We start from the raw sequence: 15,022 nt of genomic DNA on the forward strand, positions 1-15,022 counted from the left end.
ACTTTAACATCGCATCAAACGCAACGTCTTAGTGTGAAAGAGGCCTAAAGGATTTTTTTACCCACAATTTTAAGTATTATTTTTTTGTTTGTTTTTTTTGTTTGTTTTTAACACACTTTTTCTGAATGTGTAAAAAGCATGCGGAAAAGTTTGTGAAAGTCAACATGGTCTTATTTCTGTCTGAAATTTTCCGACTTTTGTTTACCGCATGCGAATAGAGCCCGGTACTTATCCGTTAGCCGGGCGCATCCTCTAGGTGGCGACAAAACTCCACCAGAGTTACATCTTTCCCTACTATCCATGTCGGCCTGGAGGGGGAATAGTAATTAGCGCCACCTGCTGGATGCGCCCGGCTAACGGATAAGTACCTAGAGCCCAATGTCATTTTAATGACGTTTAATTATAGAGTTACTTTTGGGTACACACATCAGAGCATAGTCTTTGGAAAATGAAAGATCACAGACCAATTTTACTCCCTTCCATGTAGTATGGGAGCCATACTCTACACAGTCTATTCTATGGAGCTGAACTCCCTAGATGAATGTCTGTTAAACAAGGTGTGTATTGAGATCTGCAGATATCATAGACTATTTGCGGTGCCAGCATCATTGGATTGTTGATTGACTGGTCTCTGGTACTGGGATCGTAGGCTTGGCCACACCTTTTTCCTTTTTGCACGGGTGCTCCTTCACTTTTTAAGTCAATTTTGTATGCAAATGTATGCAGATTGAAAACCGACCAATCAAATTTCACCATTTTCAAGCTGCATGAATTTGCATACAAAATGTACATAATCCTGCATGTGCATAATCACCCGTGTTTAATTGGAACAGGGTCACACTCCTCTGGTGCCTCCCACAGCTCACATGAAACCTGTGCGCACCTGAGCTTGCATTTCATTTCTTTTAATCAGTGCTTAGGTGTCTGGCTGCTGTTTGCACACTTGTCAGAGGCTTTGGCTCTCGGTAACGTATTTTGTGTGGTTCTGGAAAACATCTGTAATGTCAGACTATATTGTGGAGCCGTAAGTATATCAAGCCTGCACAACAGCTGATGTTACCAGTGCTAATTGTAACTAGCTGTCCATGGCAAACTAACTACTTTATGCTTCTGAAATATATAAGTAAAGTCTAGTTTAGGGGACCCAGCAGGAAATAGGGAACGGTTCTCTAATCCCAGCAGCCTCTACAGCAGGAAGCGTTGTGATTGGCCGAAAAGTGTGGCTGTAGTTTGTTACAACCTGTCTGAAATCTAGTAGTTCAAGGGGATGCTGTCAACCCCAGCACAGTTGTGTAACTTCCATAAGAGACTTCCTAAAATGGACCATTGCTAAAATATTTGATCGATAAGGAAAATGAGAGCAGGATAATCTTGTTTCAAAAATGCCCATGAGGCCACATTCACACCTAAAATCGAAAATGCAAGCTTTTGGGTTTTTATGCGCTTTTTCATCTTCCCGGTGCTCTACTGTGCGCTGCGTTTCTGGTAAAAGCACTTTCCTAAGCTCTTTTCCAGAGCGGTTTTGTAATTCACTCCCTGTCGCAAGTCAGGAAGTGAACTCTTTAACCCGGAAAAGAATAAGTACAATGTATTTTTTCTTAAAAGCGCTCACGCAATCGCTGCACAAAGCCATTTTGTGAGCGTTTTGCATTTTTTCCTATTCCTTCCATTGAGGCAAAATCACCTCAAAAATGGTCCATGCACCGCTTTGCTGAGCGGATCGCAAACAAACCGCTCAGATGTGAGCTCTTTCATAGAGAATCATTGCACAAGTGGTTTTAGGGCAATTTTGAAAATTGCCTGTGCTTGAAAAAAGGGCAAAGCCGCCCTTCGTGTAAACGGGTCATAATGGCCTCCATTCACAAAGTGCTGGTCGGTAATTACCTTTTTAGCCTGTAGGACACTGAATTTTTTTTTATTTTTTTTAATCCACAATCTTAAGGGATCCAGAAGGAAACCTCCTAGGGAAATCCCACTGATGTGATTGGGTGGATGGGACCCTCTCTAACGTCTAGGTTTCAGATAGGTTGTAGTAAACTACGCCCACTCTATTCAGCCAATCACAATGCTTTGCCTTTGTGCTGTAAACTATTCTCCCCTAGTACTACATCTCTCTTCTTAATACACCTCTCATACTTACTCCTTGTACTAGCTCTCTGGGACGGAGCAGTGCTTTTCAGCGCTGCTAGATTTGGGCGCAGCCAGCGCCGCCATAGACTGTAATGGGAATCAGTCTATAGCGGCGCTCAGTGAGGAAGGTCGGCTCCGTCAGAAGACGGAGCCGAAGTTGCTTAAAAAACACAATAATTCGGCCTCCAGCAATCGCTGGAAGCCAAATTATTTCATTCCCCCACTATCCATGTCGGCCTGGAGGGGGAATAGTAATTAAAACGCCCCGGACTTGTGCAGAAGCAGGACCAGCCATTTAACAGCTGGATCCTGCGCCCAAGTCTACCAGCGCCGTATTCAAATGTACGCCTCTGGGACTGCACTGTTAGGGCCAGTGCACACCAAAAAGTGCTAGCTTAAAGGGACTCCGAGCTCAAAACGAAATCGGTACTCACTGGGGGCTTTCTGCAGACCAGTGTAGGTCGGGAAGTCCCACGGCGTCCATCTGGCTCTTCACCCGTCAAAAATGGCTCCCAGCGACACTGGGCCCGAGTGTCGGGCTCCTCTTCCTGAAACGTCACGTCTGTCGTCATCACGGCGGGCAACAATCGCACATGCACAGTACTGTCACGTTAGCTGCCGTGATGACGCGAGGCGGCCGACGACAGACGTGATGTTTCAGGAAGAGGAGCCCGACACTGGGGCCCAGTGTCGCTGGGAGCCGCCGGGGAGCCATTTCTGACCAAGCCCTGGGTGAAGAGCCAGATGGACGCCGTGGGACCTCCCGACCTACACTGGGCTGGAGAAAGCCCCAAGTGAGTACTGATTTCGTTTTCACTTTGAGCTCGGAGTCCTTTTAAGCTAGCGCCTTTTGGTGTGCACTGGCCCTAACAGTGCAGTCCCAGAGAGCTAGTACAAGGAGTAAGTATGAGCGGTGTATTCAGAAGAGAGATGTAGTACTAGCGGGAGAATAGTTTTTTTTTGGGGGGGGGGGGGGCGATTCTAGGCATGTGCCTAGCGATTTTTGGAGCGTTTTGGTGTAGCGTTTTTATATTTTGTTACAGTAGAGCTGTAAACTGAACAGCTTCTGTAACAAAAACACTTGGAAAATGGCTCTGATCTAGCGCCTTTCAGAGCGATTTTCCACTTTCCTATACTTATCATTGAGGCTGAGTCGCCTCAGAAATCAGCAAAAATGCTGCAGGACCTGCGTCTGTGTTTGGGGAAAAAAGCTCATCACTCTGGTGTGCTCCATCCCATTCAAATACATTAGCCAAGCGCTTTTTGAAGCTCAAGTGTTTTAAAAAGCGCTCTTGGTGTGCACCAGCCCTAACTTATGAACTACCACATGTTGGTGGGTGAGTGAATTTCAAAGTCTGAAACGCTGCATGCAGTAGTTTGCCAACAGAAAACTGCCAATCAACCCTATGTGACTAGTCAATGTTAAGGGGAACCTTAAGGGCCCGTTTCCACTAGAGCGGTTTCCGCTCCGAATCCGCAGAGTTTCCCCGCAGGCAAATCGTGCAGGGAAACTCTGCCATAGGAAACTATGCCGCTGACGGCCGAATCGCTTGCCCTAGCGATTCGACCGACACTGCCCACAGGAAGTGCTGCTGTGCGTCTTGCGGCCACGCGCAGTGGCTCATGGAAACTGGCCCTAAGATAGTAAAAGAAGAAAAAAAAAAACACTAACCTCACCTGTGGCTTCTGCTGGCGTGGGCACAGGGTGGCTGCAGGGGGCTGGCAGAAAAAGTAAATTTTTTTTTTTCAGGTTCCCATTACAGGACCACTATAGTGTAAAAAAACAAAACAAAAAAAAACAAAAAAAAACCAGTTAAAATCAGAAAGGACCAACAGGTTTTCGGATTAGTCCATCTTCCATCTCCTCATGGGGTATGCTCAGGGTTTTCTTTGTTTATAATGGAATTAATTGAATGGCAGTTGCTCAGTTGAACTATCAAAATGGTAAACTATATGCCAGCTTACCAACCCGTCTGCACAATATTTTGGCAGTTACACTTAGCAGCTGCCATGCAGGGCTTGTTCACACTGCAGGCATCTTCGGCTTTTTTCCACCCGCGTGCGTTTTTTAAAAACTCCCTCCGACTGCGTGGACAATGAATGTCTATGAGATGGTTCATATCCGTGCGGGTCGTGCGCTGTGCGGCTAGCAAAGTGGTGCATGTACCATTTTCGGGGTGCTTCCACCTCAATGGAAAGTATAGGAGCAATGCAAAACGCTCATCTTTGTGCAGCGATTGCGTTCGTGGTTTTAATAATAACTTGGGGGGGTGGAGGAAAGACTCAAAAACAGCCCAACGTGGACGGACATGTAAGCCGAACGCAATGTGAACAGGGCCTCAGGGAATGCTTTTGAAAACATTGAGCATCCCCCATGAGGACTGTCGCTTCTGTTAGGGCCTGTTCAGACTGTCAGCGTTTGTAGAACGCGTATAAAATCAAAGAAACGCACGTTGAAAAACGCATGCGTTTTTCTTGCGTTTTCTATTGCGTTTTGCACACACGTGACCCCGGAGGAAAAAAAAGAATTATGGGAACCGCAGAGGGAAACGTACGCTAAAAACGCAATAGTATGCGTTTTTGTTACGTGTCCATAGACTTTCATTGCGTCCGTTTCTATGCGTGGACGCACAGAACTGCGTGCAGCAATGCGGATGAGAAACGTATGCGTCTCATACGCATACATGTAAACTAGCCAATTCAAAAGCATTAGGAGCCGTTTCTATGCGTTTTTGGTACCCGTATGTGTTCCCTGAAAACGGCTAGGAACGCGCATAGTCTGAACAGGCCCTTAGAATTCAATTACTTGCGTGTTTTGTTTTGTTTTTGTTTTGCTGTAGAGGTAACTTCAAGCACAAAGTAGTCTGGCAGGTAGCAGCTATTAGTTATGCAGATTACCTTCATTCTTCACAAACCTTTTTTTTTTTTTTTTTTTTTTTTTTTCTATACGCTTAATTTAAAGCATACCTATACTCAAGAGTAGAAAAACCACATTCTTGCCTAAGCGGAGGTCAGCCTCTAGGTGCTCCTGAGGCCAGCTTCTTGTGTCCTCGTCACCATCACTGCGGACACTTGTTGTTTATGGCTGCACTCTTCTACTTGAATGTTCTCGCACAGTATGGCCATGCTATTACACAGAGAAGAGCGCAGCCAGGGCAGCCTATCCGACAAACCCTTGTCATATTTTCAGAGGGATCCTTCGCAGGAAGGGAGGGCATCTGGATGGATAGGAGAGCCTCTGGAATATGACTTCCCTCTACTGAAGTATGTATCTAATTTTTTTTTTTTCCTTTCAGTACAGGTTGAAATGTTAAAGTTACAAACTACCTGTTCAAACAGCCCTTCCAGATATAAGCAGTTACCAGTTACTACCACCAGGTGGCACCAGCGCACACTTGTGGAAAAGTTAGTTGGGGAAAAAAAAAAGTAAAGCGTTGTCTAATGTTGCTCTCATGTTCGGGACAGAGACTCCGGAGGAGAGAAGACGTACGATTTCTACGAGGCACAGATGGCCAGGAAGAAGGGGCTGAAGCGCACCTGTCTGGTGCTCGTCTTGTCTCTGGCCGTCATCTTCCTCCTGGGGGTCTTTGTAGGTGAGTTGGTGTGTTGAAGGTTCAGGCAGGTTACAGGCAGCCAGGATGTGGCATTGTACACGGCTCTCTCTCCATATGTCAGGATTCAGGGCAGCTACAGAATGAGCACTGCTGTTGTACTAACTGCACTGCTGTACTAACTACTCAGGGGCAGTGCTAGAACCAGTTAGACACCTCTAAGGCCTCCTTCACATCAACTAGCGCATAGCAGCGCAGACGGCATGCGCGTAAAGCATTGCGATCTGATCGCACGGTCATCTGCGCTGCTATGCACTGTGCTGCTGATCCCATTAATTACAGTGATGGGTCAGTACTGCGATTCCTGAAAAATGCATGCAGCAGTGCGATAGCGCATCTCAATGCTGTGCAGCGCATGTGATGGGAACAGCAGAAGTGCTGTCTATGCACTTCTGCCATTCTTGCATGTCACACACATTGCCAAAATGTGCACAGCAGCGCATATAGTGGGAACGAGGCCTTATTCTTACAGCCCCTCTGCAAACTGTAATGCTGGGTATACAGCATTCAATTTCTTGTCCGATCCACTGGCAATCTGAGGGGGACGATGTAGTGTGTACAGGTCCAAACTGCTCGTGATCGAGAACTGTATCAATTCACATAACTTCACAAAAAATCGTTTAGTTCTGTGGTTTTGTGTTTTTGTCTTGTAGTGGTTTTGTTTTTATAGTTTTTTTTTTTTTTTTTTTTGTTTTTTTGGGTTTTTTTGTCTTTGTTTTTGTTGTGGTGTTTTTTGTTTTCAATCGAACAGATCAGATATGATGTAAAGGTACTTATCCGTTAGCCGGGCGCATCCTCTAGGTGGCGACAAAACTCCACCAGAGTTGCATCTTTCCCTACTATCCATGGCGGCCTGGAGGGGGAATAGTAATTAGCGCCACCTGCCAGATGCGCCCGGCTAACGGATAAGTACCGATGTAAATAATTGATTCCTATCAAACGGATGGGAAATTGAATTGTGTGTACCTAGCATAAGCAGCTTGTAATGTTGAAGAGGCAATAAGCATGATTGACATAAAGGGCCCATTTTTTTTTTTTGGGGGGGAGGGGGTGAGCGGAGTGACACAAAAGAGGGGCTGGTTCAGAAGGACGACTTCTTGGTGTCTGAATGTCGTTTTCCAAATCGTCAACCATTTTCAGCAAAGCTTTTGTCTAAAGTCGTTTAAAGATCGTCATCAGCGTTTTGTTTGAAAGCCCTTAGTCTGCTGTTATATGCTGTTAATCTGCCGTTTTCTGTAGGACAGCATTGTTGTTCTTTCTGTTCACCTCCGCCAAATTACATTCGCAGTGTTTGCGATCGTTTGTCTTTTGCTGGCGTTTAACTGCAACTACAGCAAAAGCAGCTGACTTCTACACGCTACGAGATGACTAGATCTATAGCAACACTTACACAAACCGCGCCACCTGCTGTTTAAAAAAAGCTTTGATTCAATTGAATGAATCAGTGGTAGACAGGGCCGAATTTACCATAAGGCACTGCAGGCACATGCCTACAGGCGCCTGATGATGGAAAGGCTCAATCCCCTCCCTACAGAGTCCCAAGTGAAGCAAATATGACAGGTCACTCACCCAGCTCATGACAATATCTCCCTTTAGTCGGGGGCACCTCTAGTTACCTAATACCTGCGGTCACTTGTAGCTACTTAGTATTATGTAGCTAGAGCTACACTCAGTATTAAGGGACACCTGTAGCTGCCTACACTGGTCAGGGGAAGTAAGGGAGAAGTGACAGTGGGACCAGCCAGCACATTTGGATGGGGTTTGTAGGTTCATGGAGGGTGAAGTCTAGGGTGCCAGAACATCTGTGCCTATAGGCTCCTGTGATGTAAATCCGGGCCTGGTGGTAGATGCCTTTTTTTAATGTCAGGTTCACAGCCTGGGTGAAGCAGCCCTTAGGCCTGGAGCCCACTACAAATTGCTATCGCTAATCGCAGTCGCTAGCGTTTTTACTGAGCGTTTTGTAAGAGATTTCATGAGCGTTTTCTGGTGATTTTTGGTAGCGATTTTAAAGTGTAAGCATTTTGCCAGCGATTGTGTAGCGATTAGCATTTTTAACTCTGATCCTTTTTAACCATTTCTGCCGCCCAGACGTGAAGCTCACGTCCAGGCGGCTGCTCTGCTGCGGTGCCGTGCTTCAGCGCGCTCCCGCCCCCGTGGTGTCCCCCGGTAGCCCTGGGATCAGTGAACGATCACAGATCCATGTCCCCAGCAGAAAAACCGAAGTGCTCTTACAAGAGGCTTCAGTCTTTCTGCGTCCCCCTTGTGCTTCCGGTTAGTGAGAAGCACAAGGAGGGAAAAAAAACCCTTTATTTCCAAATAAAATATTGGCGCCATACATTGTGATAGGGACAAAATTTAAATGGTGTCATAACCGAGACAAACGGGCAAATAAAATACATAGGTTTTAATTATGGTAGCGTGGATTATTTTAAACCTATAATGGCCGAAAACTGAGAAATAATGAATATTTTTTTTCCATTTTTTTCATATTAATCCTGTTAAAATGCATTTATAAAAAAATTCTTAGCAAAATGTACCACCCAAAGAAAGCTTAATTAGTGGCGGAAAAAACAACAAGATATAGCGCAATAAATTGTGATAAGTAGTGATAAAGTTATTAGCGAATGAATGGGAGGTGAAAATTGCTCTGATGCATAAGGTGAAAAAACCCTATGGGTCCGTTCTTACTTGGGTGATTTGCGCTAATCTCCACAAATCGCGAAACGCAAATGCATAGCGTGCACCATTTTCAGGCAATTTCCCGGCGATCGCGTTTCAGTGCTATAAAAGCGCTAAATGCGATTGCGGAAAAATCGCTGCACTGTCCAGGGATTTTTTTTTTCCATGTGAAATTGCGGAAAAATCACTTCCGCAAAATGCCAACGATTGCCCTTTCAAGTGTGAATAGACCCTAAGGGGTTTTCACCTTCCTCTGGATCAACAGGGATATGTGAGGGAGCAGGCTGGTGTTGTACTTTACTTTCTGGTTGAACTGGTGTTACTATGTAATAAATACATTGTATTTATTAATTTCTGGGTGAAAGAGTTCACTTCCTGACTGACGTGAGGAAGTTGGGGGGGGGGGGGGGGGGGGGGAAATCTGCAAAAGCGCTTAAAGTGTAGGGCAGGGTGATTTTTAAAAAAATCTGAAAAAAAATGCTCAGCGTTTTTATAATGCAAATATAGCCTTAGGCCCTGTAGTAAAAGTAATGCAGTAAATTCTTCACTATAATCACTTTACGGTAATTATTCTATTTTATTCAATTGAATATAGCTTCCCCCCCCCCCCCCCCTCCCCAGGCTGTTTAGCTATGCAGATTTAATTCTCCCTCCCCCCCCACCTTTCCCAGGAGCCAAGGTGTATTTTTGATCTGACTACAGAACTAAAAGTACATACATTCCATAGAGGTTTACTGCAACGATGTCACATGTAAATTGGGGTGAGAAAAGATTTTACAATGGGCAAATCATTCATAAAGATGGTAAAGCAATTTTTATTTCGTTATTTTTTCCCTACAGTTCCCCTCTAAAGTAATTTATAGTGCATCTTACTCTGGGAGAAATGTACACTGTGTAGTTTAAATTTAAATATTAAAAGGAACTTAAACTAAGGATATGGATCTTTCATTTTAAAATACTAGTTGCCTGACTCTCCTGCTGATCCTGTGTCTCTAATACTTTTAGCCTCAGCCCCTAAACAAGCATGCAGATCAGGTGCTCTGACTGAAGTCAGACTGGATTAGCTGCATGCTTATTTCAGGTGTGTGATTCCGCCACTACTGCAGGCAAAGAGATCAGTAGGACTGCCAGGCACCTGGTATTGTTTAAAGTGGACCTGAACTCTTGCACTGGACAGAAGAAAAACCTAGAGAAATGCACCCTGTATGTACTTAGAGAGTTTAGTCTGCCTAATTCCCCTCATTTATGTCTAATCACAAGTTGTAATTTGATCTCCCCGTATCACACAACTTTCAAGGCAGAGATGGCAGATAAGCTCATTTGATAGCACAGGCTGTTAACAATGTCTGCTTCCATGAATCAGGAAGTAGAAACAGTGCAGATTTATTGCAGGATTGTTATCAGCTGTAACAAAGACATGTTTTTTGTTTAAAGGTTATTATGCCGTTTATATTATAGAGCAGAAAGGAGGTCTTAGTCCAGGTCCGCTTTAAAAGGAAACCTCCATATCCCTCTCAGTTAGGCCTGGAACCGACTGAAATCAGCAAACGCAAAATGCAACCGCTAGCGTTTTGTCTGAGCGGTTTGCAAGCGCATTCATGCGCGTTTTCGGTCGCGTTTTGCAACATTGTATTGTTTTGCTCAGCGGTTGCGTAGCGTTTTGCGTTTCACGTTTTTATCCTGATTGGTCCTGTGAATTATTTTTCATTTTGTTAGTGTGCTGAACCGCAAAACGCTAGCAAAACCGCTCAGTTTAGGTTTTGCTGAGCGTTTCCGCTAGCGTTTCAATACTTTACATTGAAGCGCTAACGCTCCCAAAATGCTGCAGGTCCTGCGTTTGCGTTTCTGGGAAACGCAAACGCTCCTGTGGAAGTTGCCCCATCCATTAACATTAGCCCAGCGTTTTGGCAAAGTGCTAGCGTATCGCAGCGCTGCCAAAACGCTGCCAAAAGCGCTCCTGTGGGTTCCAGCTCTCAAGGTTCCCTTGAGGGCCTGTTTCCACTTGTGCGAATCTGCATGTGTTTCCTGCATGCAGATTCGCATAGACAATACAAGTGAATGGGAGTGTTTCCACTTGTCAGGATTTCTGAGCGTTTTTCTGTGCAGAAAAAATCTGCATGGCAGAGCCGTCAGAAGTCGCATACCGCTATGCGATCCGCATACAATGTATTTAATAGGGAATTCGCATGCAGTTTTGGTATGCGAATTTTCATGCGAATTCACATGGAAGCAATGGAAAAGCACACAGGCACTGCCATAGTTAAATTCGCATACAGCGTCATCCATGCAAATTCAAATGAAAATTTTTACCGCGGAAATTCGCACCGCACAAGTGGAAACGGGCCCTGAAAGAAATATCTGCCTCAGATATGCAGATGAGACTCATGGCAGAGTGAAGAATTAACCTCCTTGCTGGTCTAAAAAATCCGGCAAGGAGGCAGCGCCACACTTTTTTATTTTTTTTTATTTTTTATTTTTTATTTATTTTTTTTTTTTAAATCCTGTAGCGAGCCCAGGGCTCGCTACATGATAGCCGCTGAGTGGCGGCATCCCCCCACCCACTCCGATCGCCTTCGGCGATCAGAGTATGCAGGAAATGCCGTTGAGAACGGGATTTCCTGCAGGGCTTCCCCGGTCGCCATGGCGACGGGGCGGGATGACGTCATGGACGTCGGGACGTCACGGGGAATCCCGAACCGCCCCTCAGCGCTGCCTGGCACTGATTGGCCAGGCTGCACAGGGGTCTGGGGCGGGGGGGGCGGCTCAGCGCGGCGAATCGGCGGCGATCGCGTACTACACGCAGCTAGCAAAGTGCTAGCTGCGTGTAGGAAAAAAAAATTATGCAAATCGGCCCAGCGGGGCCTGAGAAATCCTCCTGCGCAGGTTACCCCGAGCTGAGCTCGGGATAACCGTCAAGGAGGTTAAGAAGCAGTGGCGGCGCCACGCTGGGGCTTACCCAGGCTTCAGCCCCAGCAAACATACTGTCAGCCCCCCCCCCCCCCCCCCCCCCGAAAGCCCCCCCCAGCCAGCCCGGCCGTACTTAAAAAAAAAAAGTTCAGGCTAGGCAGACTGAGACGGAGCCGCAAGGGCACGTCAGTGGCGTGTGGTGTAGTGACGCTGTCACGCTGACGTCATGTGACATACGTCCACACGCTGCACTCGGTGTGGTCCACCTGTCCACTTCAGTGTGTCATACTGCTGCGCACGCGACACGTCGCACTTGAACTTCGCAGTGAGACACACGGGCGGCAACCCGAGGTGAGGAATGATTCAGCCAGACAGGCACCAGTCACTCTGTTGAGTGAGAGAGTCCGGCAGCAGCAGGCACGAGGCAGGACCCCTGGACAGTGAAGTCCACTGAGTGGACAGCCAGCCAGGAATCACAGAATCCATCCGAGATCATGTGGGTGGCATGGTGCCCACCCCCCCCCCCACCCCCCACCCCCACCCCCCCCTGACTGACTCTCTAGACAGGACTCCTGTCAGGTGCAGGTGGGTAACTTTAAGTTAAACAGTCAGAGACAGTCTGACTGTGGTGGGTGCCTGGGGGGTGGTGGGTGGTTGACAGTAAGTGACACATCAGGTGTGTGGGGCCACCAGCCAGGCCTGAGCCTGGAACCTCCAGCCCACCACCAGCCAGGCCTGAGCTGCCTTGGGGCCCCCAGCCCATCACCACCAGCCAGGCCTGAGGCCTTCCACCCAGCCCACCACCAGCCAAGCCTGAGCTGCCCTGGGGCCCCCAGTCCACCGGCCAGGTCTGAGCTGCCCTGGGGCCCCCAGCCCACCACCACCAGCCAGGCCTGAGCTGCCCTGGGGCCCCCAGCCTGTGGCCTTCAGCCCAGCCCACCACCAGCCAAGCCTGAGCTGCCCTGGGCCCCCTAGACCACCACCACCAGCCAGGCCTGAGGCCTCCAGCCCACCACCAGCCAGGCCTGAGCTGCCCTGGGGCCCCGAGCCCACCACCACCAGCCAGGCCTGAGCTGCCCTGGGGCCTCCAGCCCACCACCACCAGCCAGGCCTGAGCTGCCCTGGGGCCCCCAGCCTGTGGCCTTCAGCCCAGCCCACCACCAGCCAAGCCTGAGCTGCCCTGGGCCCCCTAGACCACCACCACCAGCCAGGCCTGAGGCCTCCAGCCCACCACCAGCCAGACCTGAGCTGCCCTGGGGCCCCGAGCCCACCACCACCAGCCAGGCCTGAGGCCTCCAGCCCACCACCACCAGCCAGGCCTAAGCTGCCCTGGGGCCTCCAGCTCAGCCCACCACCATCAGCCAGGCCTGAGCTGCCCTGGGGCTGCCAGCCCACCACCATCAGCCAGGCCTGAGCTGCCCTGGGGCCCCCTGCCCACCGCCACCAGCCTGATTACATATACTGGGGACAGCTATACGCCTGGCTACATATACTGGGGACATCTAAACACCTAGCTACTGTACCTATACTGCGGACACTGTCTGCCTGTCATTATGTGCATTTACTGGTGAAACGCTGTCGTCATTATGTGCATTTCCTGGTGAAAAGCTGTCTCTTATGTGCATTAACTGGTTAAAGGCTGTCTGTCATTACGTGCATTTACTGGTGAAAAGCGGTCTATGTGCATTTACTGGTGAAAAGCTGTCTCTTATGTGTATTAACTGGTGAAAAGCTGTCTCTTATGTGCATTAACTGGTGAAAAGCTGTCTCTTATGTGCATTTACTGGTGAAAAGCTGTCTCTTATGTGCATTAACTGGTGAAAAGCTGTCTCTTATGTGCATTAACTGGTGAAAAGCTGTCTCTTATGTGCATTAACTGGTGAAAAGCTGTCTCTTATGTGCATTTACTGGTGAAAAGCTGTCTCTTATGTGCATTTACTGGTGAAAAGCTGTCTCTTATGTGCATTTACTGGTGAAAAGCTGTCTCTTATGTGCATTTACTGGTGAAAAGCTGTCTCTTATGTGCATTTACTGGTGAAAGGCTGTCTCTTATGTGCATTTACTGGTGAAAGGCTGTCTCTTATGTGCATTTACTGGTGAAAGGCTGTCTCTTATGTGCATTTACTGGTGAAAGGCTGTCAGTATGTGCATTTACTGGTGAAAGGCTGTCAGTATGTGCATTTACTGGTGAAAGGCTGTCAGTATGTGCATTTACTGGTGAAAGGCTGTCAGTATGTGCATTTACTGGTGAAAGGCTGTCAGTATGTGCATTTACTGGTGAAAGGCTGTCAGTATGTGCATTTACTGGTGAAAGGCTGTCAGTATGTGCATTTACTGGTGAAAGGCTGTCAGTATGTGCATTTACTGGTGAAAGGCTGTCAGTATGTGCATTTACTGGTGAAAGGCTATCTGTCAGTATGTGCATTTACTGGTGAAAGGCTATCTGTCAGTATGTGCATTTACTGGTGAAAGGCTATCTGTCAGTATGTGCATTTACTGGTGAAAGGCTATCTGTCAGTATGTGCATTTACTGGTGAAAGGCTATCTGTCAGTATGTGCATTTACTGGTGAAAGGCTATCTGTCAGTATGTGCATTTACTGGTGAAAGGCTATCTGTCAGTATGTGCGTTTACTGGTGAAAGGCTATCTGTCAGTATGTGCGTTTACTGGTGAAAGGCTATCTGTCAGTATGTGCATTTACTTCATTTTTTTATGTAACTACGTTAGCTGGTACAACTACATTACAGTTAGCCCCGCCCACATGACATCATGACCACGCCCAATTTAATCCCCCCCCCCCCCCGCCCCCCCAAAAATCTGAAGCTGGAGCCGCCACTGTTAAGAAGCCTCTTCCTGAGGGTGAAAAAGGAGACGGCAAATGTTAGAGGGACTTCAGTGAAAATAACATAATGGGATAAAAGTGCTTAATTTCTTCAATAAAAAAATATAGGTTTTTTTATTTTTTTTGTCAGTGTTTGCCCATTGTAAAATCTTTCCTCTCCCTGATTTACATTCTGACATTTATCACATGGTGACATTTTTACTGCTGGCAGCTGATGTCTGTGGAAGGGGGTGTTTTTTTGGCAGTTGGAAACAGCTGTTACCTTTCCCACAATGCAAAAAGGCCCCCAGAGTGTGATGTCAGTACCTAGGTCATGACATCACTGTGGGAGGGGTTTCACCACAATGGGCTCTATTCACAATCACACATGCAGTAAGAGATTTTTTTACCTCTATTACCAAAAGTGATAATTTATGCATTTTTTTTCCACATTCACTAAAACTTTTCTGCATGTTTTCCTGCATGCGAGAACAATGCGTAAAAAAATTGGGAAACGCAAATAGATAGCTTTATCCTTATCAGTAGTATACAGAGTTGTATTCTTGTATAAAGAACTTTAAGTAGTTGTATCTTAATCAAATAAAGCTGGGTAGTTATTATTATTATTATTAGTATAGTTGTTCCTAGGCTTGCAATTGCATTTAAATAGTAATGCTTACTGATAAAAAAATAACATTAAAAAGTTATCTAAAAAACATAAAACTGCTAAAGTTTTTGAAATGACAAGTGTTTAAGGTGTATATATAAGAGCTATTGTCAATAAATTCACCAAGAATAATGCACATTACCTCTCGTGTTTTCTAGAATCACAGTGGAAGGTACAGTCTTTTTCAGGTAGGCTTCAGTCAATCTA

The 15,022-nt window shown here is 46.6% G+C and overlaps 1 protein-coding gene across 2 annotated transcripts in view; it reads left to right on the plus strand.

The window, feature by feature from the left end:
- Positions 1–5,555: 5,555 nt before the first annotated feature.
- LOC137545486 (N-acetylated-alpha-linked acidic dipeptidase 2-like) overlaps positions 5,556–15,022 on the plus strand; it is a 102,722-nt gene continuing 93,255 nt past the window's right edge. The window contains exons 1-2 of one of the 2 annotated variants that reach the window (XM_068266794.1): positions 5,556–5,723; positions 14,974–15,003. In XM_068266794.1, coding sequence (XP_068122895.1) covers positions 5,639–5,723; positions 14,974–15,003 — 115 coding nt within the window. In that variant the 5' untranslated portion in view covers positions 5,556–5,638. The remainder of the gene's footprint in view (positions 5,724–14,973; positions 15,004–15,022) is intronic. The other variant, XM_068266795.1, reaches the window with a different exon arrangement.

Source organism: Hyperolius riggenbachi, chromosome 2 (genome assembly GCF_040937935.1).
Source record: "Hyperolius riggenbachi isolate aHypRig1 chromosome 2, aHypRig1.pri, whole genome shotgun sequence".
Taxonomy (NCBI): Eukaryota; Metazoa; Chordata; class Amphibia; order Anura; family Hyperoliidae; genus Hyperolius; species Hyperolius riggenbachi.